Source organism: Achroia grisella, unplaced genomic scaffold, assembly GCF_030625045.1.
Source record: "Achroia grisella isolate CSIRO2021 unplaced genomic scaffold, CSIRO_AGI_Agris_v1 utg402, whole genome shotgun sequence".
NCBI lineage: Eukaryota > Metazoa > Arthropoda > Insecta > Lepidoptera > Pyralidae > Achroia > Achroia grisella.
In genome coordinates, this window is record NW_026712841.1 from 6,493,563 (window position 1) to 6,502,381 (window position 8,819).

The 8,819-nt window shown below is 32.5% G+C and overlaps 1 protein-coding gene across 2 annotated transcripts; it reads right to left on the minus strand.

Moving 5' to 3' along the window:
- Positions 1-320: 320 nt before the first annotated feature.
- Positions 321-8,748, minus strand: LOC131844400 (nucleoside hydrolase-like). 2 transcript variants are annotated; one of them, XM_059193283.1, is made up of 8 exons: positions 8,313-8,748; positions 5,437-5,538; positions 4,983-5,082; positions 4,031-4,199; positions 3,547-3,663; positions 2,420-2,556; positions 1,845-2,031; positions 321-517 (listed from the first exon to the last, which is right to left on the minus strand). In XM_059193283.1, the coding sequence occupies exons 1-8, from the start codon at positions 8,357-8,359 to the stop codon at positions 378-380; spliced, it is 999 nt and encodes a 332-aa protein (XP_059049266.1). In that variant the 5' UTR covers positions 8,360-8,748; the 3' UTR covers positions 321-377. The 2 variants fall into 2 exon arrangements, with proteins under 2 accessions (XP_059049266.1, XP_059049267.1); XM_059193284.1 differs by having other exon boundaries at positions 8,402-8,465.
- Between the last annotated feature and the right edge of the window lie 71 nt (positions 8,749-8,819).

Below are 8,819 nucleotides of genomic sequence, written 5' to 3' on the forward strand. Positions count from 1 at the left end.
CATATAGCAATGCTTAGTATTGTTATAATGATATTTTGATAGTAAATTAAACTAAATGACGACCTCGATGTAGAGGTTTAGCACACCGCTTTACTTCCTATAATATTTGCGGGTTCGATGCCCCGCACGACACAAACATTTGTATTCATAAGTATGATTGTATTGTGTCGGTCTGGGGTGCTTACTATGTATTATATATATTTACGCAGAAAATATATATCTGTGTATTTGTATCAGTTATCTAGTACCCATAATACAAGCTTTAGGTAGCTTAACTTGGGTGTGGATGGCGTTGTGTGAATTGTACTGAGATTATTATTATTAAATGAAACTAAATATAATACAAGTAATTGGAAAAGAATATATTTATTTTTTTGTTAACGTTGCAATTTTTTGTCCGCCAAAAACACATCTAGCAGGAACTGTTTATATTCTTCTTCTTTGACAGAATGAATAATTCTTGCGTTGGCTTCCGTTTTAGGGACAAATTTATTTGTCGTGATTCCTCTTTTATCTCCTGAAAGTTTATATGTTAGAAAATATATTGATATACAAAATAATTATTGTTTGTGATGGAGAGGATAAGGGATTGTTTAAATTAAAAAATATATTAAATATAATTTTCAAATTGCCTTTTGTTTTTCTGTTGTAGCATAAGGTTTGATATTTGAAACTTCCAACATGCCTATATGTAATTTTAATAGTAAATGTAGACAGAAGATTATTTTACTAATATTATAAACGTTTGTGAGTGTGGTTGGATGGATGTTTGTTATTCTTTCACGCAAAAACTACTGAATGGATTTTAATGTAGCTTAAATATGAGAAACGGATGAAGTCACAAGCACAGCTATATTTGTAACTAGCTATTCCCGCGATTTCGTCCGCGTGGAATTTAACTTTATTTTTCTAAAATAAAAGTAGCCTTACTCCTTATTATATCAGCTACCTGCTAGAAAAAGTGTCGACAAAAACGATCCAGCCATTTCAGAGATTAGCCGGAACAAACATACAGACAGACAAAAATTGTAAAAAATGTTATTTTGGTGTATGTACCGTATTTATATTGATATGCATGTAGTAAAAAACGGTTATTTCAATATTACAAACGGACACTCCAATTTTATTTAAATATATATATAGATTACAGCGCCTCCTAGTATCATTTTTGTGTACTTCACAAAATGTCAGATAAGGAATCATTTCTACGGAATGGTAGATGGCGATCAAAAATAATAATTAATGAATATACCGCCAACTTTGACATCAATAATATATTTTTTTTCAATATTGTTTTTGTATTGCGTAATCGTTATAATGTGCTAATATTTATATGCTTTAAGTTTATTTGAATAAAAAATATTGCTAGCAAACAACTTTCAACGGAATATATTTCAAATGACAGAGAAAATTCTGGTGGACTGACTGGTGGCTCTTTTGAGAATTAGTACAACCACCTCGTGGTGGTAACGCCTAAGAGTTATTTTCTATCGCATCATTACAAAATACCAGATATATTCTAAAGGCCTAAGATGTCATGCCTCCGTACTGTAATTTTGTGCCAACGGCCTCTGGTCTGGTCTATCGGTTTAGCACACAGCGACGATAGCGTCTGATGGTCGCGGGTTCGATTCTTCGCATAGTACAAACATTTATGTTCATGAATACAACTGTTTGTATCGGTCTGGGTGATTCCTGTGTGTATTATTTAGAAAAATATTTAAGTATTTGTATCAGTTGTCTAGTATTCATAACACGCTCTGCTTAGCTTAGAACTAGATAGCGCTGTCCTGATTTTATTATTAATTTGCCGTTACATTGAATTGTAGGTAAGTATAACTCACCACACAGTGTCACATCATTGTTCGAATACTGATACTCTTCAACTAAGTCGGGTTTGATAGCCACAGCTATTGTGGCTGGGTCTAGAGCCTGCCATCTATCGCTCAACTTGAGTACTACTTGTTCATACTTGTTCTGTGCTTTTATTATATCCGTGTCTATAGCTCCCAATACTTCTTCTCTCCATGCCTGAAAATAGCATATAGGTATAATAGATTAGGTCAAAACTTACTAATTGAAGAAGTGACTTAATGTCCGTCTATTTTTGTGTATCCTTTTTCCATTAGTATCCTAATGGCATATGCACCCGCTTGATCTAACGGTCTACGCTGTCGGTGCACCAGTGGAGAATGAACATGAGATCAGGTCAGTTAGTCCACCGTGACATTCACAAGGAATTTATCATGATAGTTTCCACGGGGAACCGCGTGGAGGTTCTGACATGGTACCAGATGCCACTTTTTTAGCCGACTACTATTTACTTATTAACAAAAACTACCAAATAGATCTATATATTACTACTGACAAATATATTACCGGTATATACCTACAAATAACAGGAATGGGTAAAACTCACCGTACTCAAATTAAGATGCTTCATTACTTGTGAAAATGGGAAAAATGTGACTTTACTCGGGCTGGCATTCTGAGCGATGACGTGATAAGCTTCAACATCCATACTGGTATTGAACTCGGGATCTGAGTGTTCATCACCTGTAAAAATACAAGTCAGTTTAATTAGAATCAGAAACAAACTGACTGACCATCTGATTAAGTGGCGATCCTCACCTATAAAACGCTCTCCCATTAATACAATTATTATTTGTGTTTTTATCTCATAAGTAACATACATTGCAAAACATAGTTTAAAGTTTAAACGTTAAAGTTTTATTTCAAATAATTGATATTTTTATGTAGGTAATATAACGATGGAAGTAAAAACTGCAAAGCTAAAGTTTTGTGCCTACAGTTGTAATATTTCTGTCAACACTCGGAACCCTTCCATTAGTTTACGTCTCCACATAACATAGATTTAAGTTCAGTGTAAAGCTAGTCCAGATTACGTCTCCGCGCATTCAATCGAAACACAGCTTACAAAGCAAACTGCTTAACTGGTGAAGTAGATGGAACTGAGATACGCAGACAGATAACTTTGTACAAGGTGTAATTCGTTGGTTGGTAAACATCATTCGCTATTTGGCACGGAGTAATTTTTTCATGTAACTGAAACGGTCAGCTTTCAGTTACATGCAAGTATGGAAAAGGCCTTTTTAATAAGGCAGAAAATTATTGAGTGTTAACTAAACTTATTAATAGAAATAGAAACAAAAATAAATAATCTTTATTCAAATAAACTTAATATAAGAACTTTTGAATAGTCAAGTTTTTTTATTCTACCGCTCATTTGGAATGCAGACTCATCACAAGAAGAATGAGAAAGAAACTTGTGTGTTGCTTTTTTAAATAAATATTGATTTACTTATAATTAATTAACAACAAGGATTAGGCATGCGACAATCAAGATAGAAACCGCTACGCACTTAATCTCTGTTCAATATTATTGTTAATGAATCCTAATATTTAGGTACATAATGCGAGTCTTCAAACCAGGACCATCTAAAGGTAAATGTAAACTGCTTAGCACCTTGTTCTTCAAACTTAAAAGGCTACTAAGTCCACTCTAGTAAAATATATCACACTTACTATGTATGTGCCCAGCTCCAACGTATAAATGTGCTATTCTGTCCAAAAATCCGGAGTCCAATTTAATGGCAACTGCGACGTTCGTAACAGGTCCAATTGTGATTACTGTTAATTCATCTGAAATATCAAGATTATAGATGGTAGGCTAATTGATCCAATAATGAAAGTTCTACAACAAAAATAGACAAGAAATTAAGTTCTTTTTTCACTATGTTTTGAACTGTAAACATTATATTTATAGTGATCGTCTTTATTTGTGAGTTTCCGATGTTGCACCTGTCGTAGGTTATCATTCTTGGGAAATAAGTGTTATTCTAACGTCGGTGTCAAAGTTTTATCCAACCCCGTAATTTAACTGCCATATCTCATGTTACAAAGGGAAACATAGCTTACTAAGCAAGCTGCTTGACGCAGAATTGCTCACGTAGATGGTTGTACTAGTCTACTAATGTAAATACTATTAACCGTATTACTTACGAGTTACCTTTATGTTTTTTAGAGAGCTCTATCAGAGCTACGGCGGCACTCTCCTCCTTACATGGAACCAAATCTGCGTACACATCACCAGCGTCACCTAATCCATCAAATCCAAAATAGTTTCCGCCATCTGGTGTTACAACTAAAGAGTTCTGCGAGCCCCTGTATATTGGTACCTGGAAAGTATTATTACTAAGCTATAGCTACTGTTTTGCCATTCTTTTTGACTTAAGCTACTTTTAAACTTGAGTGGAAAAATCAGAACTATTATTATGGGTTTTAGGTATGTACATTTTTTTTCTTTTTTTAGAATTCTTCAATTAAGGATTCTCCAGGTCTCGACTACCATGCTTATAATAATAATATAATAACCCTGGACAATTGACATAGCGCCATCTAGTCCGAAGCTAAGCAGTGCTTGTGTCATTGGTACTAGACCACTGTTATAAACACTTAAATAACATTATATACATAGAAAACACCCAGACCAGTACCAACTATCATATTCAATAATACAATTGTTTGTACCGTGCGGAGAATGAAACCCGCGGGCATGGGAAGTAAGGCGTTGTGGTAAACCTCTAGATCACTGAGGCCGTCGCACTTCCTGTAACTTATGCATTTTCTTTGATAATGTTAGAAGCTAGCTACATTATACTATCTTCTGAGCACTCTACTTATTTTGTTATTATTACTATGTTGGTATTGGCCATTAAAACATCATAACAGACTGACATGTTAATTTTCTAATTTATAATTAACGAGCTATATCCTGCAACCAAACATACTTGATAACTTAGCTGTTTCTCGCTGTTAACATAACTTTCTATATATGAAAGAATGTTTAATATTGATCAAATATTTATTAAGTTTATTTATAAAAATGAATTTAAAAATCTCTCTCTGTGATAGGTGTAAGAATACTGGTACTAATACCTAGTGTAATAATACCTACTTACATCCTGTCTATTTGCTACTTTCAATATCTTCTGGTTATTTTTGTAAACATTTTCTTCATTTGTATTTCCATTCACTGTCGTTAGCGCAATCAATTTTGGTCTGTAAAAAATAGCATATTATTTTTTTAATGATCTAGGACTACGGATACCATACAATACAGGCACTATAGGTGCTAAACAACTGATAGAAATATATAATAATACCATAGAAGGAATATATTAAGGTCAAAAAGTAAAAGGATATATTTTTTTATACTACGATGGTGGCAAACAAGCATATGGTCCATCTGATGGTAAACAGTTACCGTAACTTGCCATAGGTTTTCTTCCACCGCAAACGCCAGAAGTGACATGTGCTAATTATCGACAAAAGTAACCATGACAGCGCGACAGACAGAGTTACTCTCTCATTTATTATATTAATAAGGATTCAGTTTAAATGGTGTAAACTTACCCATTAAAATGTTTCTCGTATAATAGAGCAAGAAATATTGCCATAGCGTCATCACCGCCCGCATCGTTGTCAATCACAATTTTAGATTCCTTCGCCATAACACTGGAATACGAGACATAGTGTTCTGAATGTTTTTTTTTTATTATTGACGGTTTTGGGCTATTTTCAGGTGTTAAGACCTGCAGCACTGTGTCCTACATAGATCCAACGTGCTCGCCCTTTTTCAAAGTTCGCTACCTAAGCCCGTCAGGGATATGAATTGAAAGATATTCTGAATGGTAACATAATCTTCTATGTATAGGCAAAATAGTAATTGTTATAAATAGTACAATATACACTTTCCTATTATTAATTCGACGATGTGTCTGTCTGCGAACTTTACACGACTAAATGGCTGAATGAATCTTAATGAAATTTGATATGAAGATAGACTGTGCTGAGGATGGACATAGGGTATATTACGAGTATATCTAAAAGAACAGTGAGGTAACTTCTTTTATATTATATTATAACCATGTATAATGTATAATAATCTAAGCTCTACGTATACAACAGAAGAATTTAATTCTTTATGTTCGTTTCTTAATGATGGATAAAATGTAAAGCATATTAATCGATTGTAATAAGTCTTTTTTTGTTTATAAAATGTTTATTATCATTATATTATCAGCGAGTAACATGGACTGTAACTTACATTAAACTTTTAATATGACTTTAAAAAAAAAATTCCTAGAATATTTTCAACCATGCAAAGCCAAGGCAGGTATATAAATAACTATAATAGAGTTTGTGGTGACAGTATTTAAGATAAAATATGTCTTAAAATATATATATATATATATAAAAAGATTAAACATTTTGTTATTTTTAGCATATTTATATGCCAAATTCCGATCGATGCTATGTATATACATATATATTATTAGCTAAATAAATTAACTAAAACTATAATTAGGTAGGTACATAAATAAATTTACAAATTATACATATATTTTATCACTATATATATATTATAAACGAGGAAGTACCTACCACAATACTATAGATTGAGAGTTCAAAATATAATAACTTATCTAATATTACAAATAATTACTATTATTCAAGTTATATTTATACGGATAACTTTTGACCCGTTTGTTAGAAATGTATTATTATAACAAAACTGTATAAATATAACATTATATATGTAAATAGTTGAATATTTTACACCGCACATCTATGTGTAGTTAGGAATATAGAGAAAGGAATTTCCTAAATAGACGACAATGGAATGGTCCCCGCCTGCGCTAACGGTTTACACTGACGGGGCACTAGTAGAGGATGACAAGACGAGCGTCAGGTTAGATATGCCATTGTGGCAAATTCACCAGGAATGTGAATTTTTCCAGAGTGAGCCATTGAAGGTCGACCCGATAAATTTACATTGCCAGCATATTCATCAGTCCACATTACGAACAATCCCCTTCTCCCCAGAGAAAGACTGTTGTATGTACAAGTTTGCTTCGTAAGCAGAGATTCGGTTGCTGTGTAAAATTAAGCAGTGTAATTACATCATGAAAGGCATGACATCTTAGTTCTCCAGAATAGACGAATTAGTGGTATCAAGTACGTAACATGATAACGTGATATCCGTGGTATTGTTGAGGCATATAGACGACGGGTACCACATATGTCAGATTTGTAGTACCCGTCTATACATTGTAAAAAACCTGATGAACATGTGATTTAGTCTTCAATTTTGAGATAAAAAGCATCGTTTGTGATACTCAATTTTTCTTTAAAGGTTCGTTAAGCCGTTTAAACGTGAAAATGCATCAGACAGACAGACATATTTCCACGGTTGTATCTTTAGTAATGTATAAAAGTATGATTAATAATTTTATTGATAGACAATTGCTATACAGTAAGCGCTTATTTAAATAATAGAGGACTGTAAAGTAATATATTTACATCGTATTAAACTAACTTAGTATTGTTTGCTTATATCTTTTAAATTACACAACGGATTTTAATGGAGTTTACAGCAATATATACAGTGATTCAAAATAAATGTTTTATATTATAACACATGTATTATACATATATAATACATGTGGTATATATTTGTATCATTGAATTTACCGGCATATCTGTATGCATCCGTGCGAAGCCACTAGTAATATATATATTAAATGACAATAATAGGCTGACATAATTTGATGTAATAAGTATCTAAATTGTTTTTAATAATAATCATGAAATTTTTTATAGTTTTAGCAAATTATGTAAGAAACTAGAATAATTCATAACATATTAGTATGTCTGTGGAAACTAAAAATGTGAACGAGATAATTTCAATAAGATTAGCATTTCCTATGTATGAAATTTATTTGTCACTACTAATTCCCGCGACTTCATCCGCATACTTTGGCCAAATAAATAAAAAATATTAAATTTAAAAATCTAACCCAAAAAAAGCAAAGAAAAAAGATTCATCGTTCTAGCTTTAAAAATGACGATATTACATGTATACTTTCATTCTATTCTATTTTATTTAACCCCTTAAGGATAACATTTTTATAAACTTTGAATGCCATATTTATTTATGTTTAATAAACAGCCTAAAAATAAGTCTCTAGCTCCTAACTTTTGAAATGGCCATGTTCCTGTACCAACTTTCATCTCCCCTTTTTCGCTTTAAAAAGTAGCCTATGTTCTTTCTTAGGGTCTAGACTATCTGTGTACCAAATTTCATTTCAATATGTTCAGTAGGTTTGGCGTGAAAGCGAGACAGACAGTTACTCTCACATTTATAATATTAGTAAGGAAATTAGGATTAGTAAGGATAAAAATAGTAGGTGCAACTACATTTCATTAGTAATGGTTATTCTACTTACGTTAAATAACACATACAGGTTAACACAAAACACACAATTCTGAACATAATGTTACATAATATAACAACTATTACGAGATGTTTACTCACAATCGTCTCGAGATAAACTAATCTCGAATGATACAACAAACTGGATGGCCTATCTGCCTGCGAGTTAGACAAAAAAATATACTGCCAATTATATTTAGCGTTTCATATTTAGTGGAGGTATAGCATTATCAAACATAGAACGGCCTCATTGGCCAAGCAGTTTAGCATACCGCTTAAATTCCGATGGTCGGGAGTTCTATTCCTCGCATGATACAAACATTTGTATTCATAAGTATGATTGTTTGTATCGTTCTGAGTGTTTTCAACGACCACCGTCAATGTATTACGTACGTAGAGTCCCCGAGAAAATATAATAGTTTATGTAGGCACATATACTGTGTATCTAAATTGCATATTTAAAGGTCTTAGTATACTATATAACAGTCAAGTAGCCCTTGTTACATTAAAATATTAATAC

Bases quoted from the DNA above. Each gene is read 5' to 3' on its own strand.
- LOC131844400 (XM_059193283.1), bottom strand. From the start codon at position 8,359: ATGTTCAGAATTGTGTGTTTTGTGTTAACCTGTATGTGTTATTTAAC. The intron at 5,083-5,436 runs GTAAGTTTACAC...TATTTTTTACAG, and splicing joins TACGAGAAACATTTTAATGG to ACCAAAATTGATTGCGCTAA. The intron at 518-1,844 runs GTGAGTTATACT...ATAAACTTTCAG, and splicing joins CAATGATGTGACACTGTGTG to GAGATAAAAGAGGAATCACG.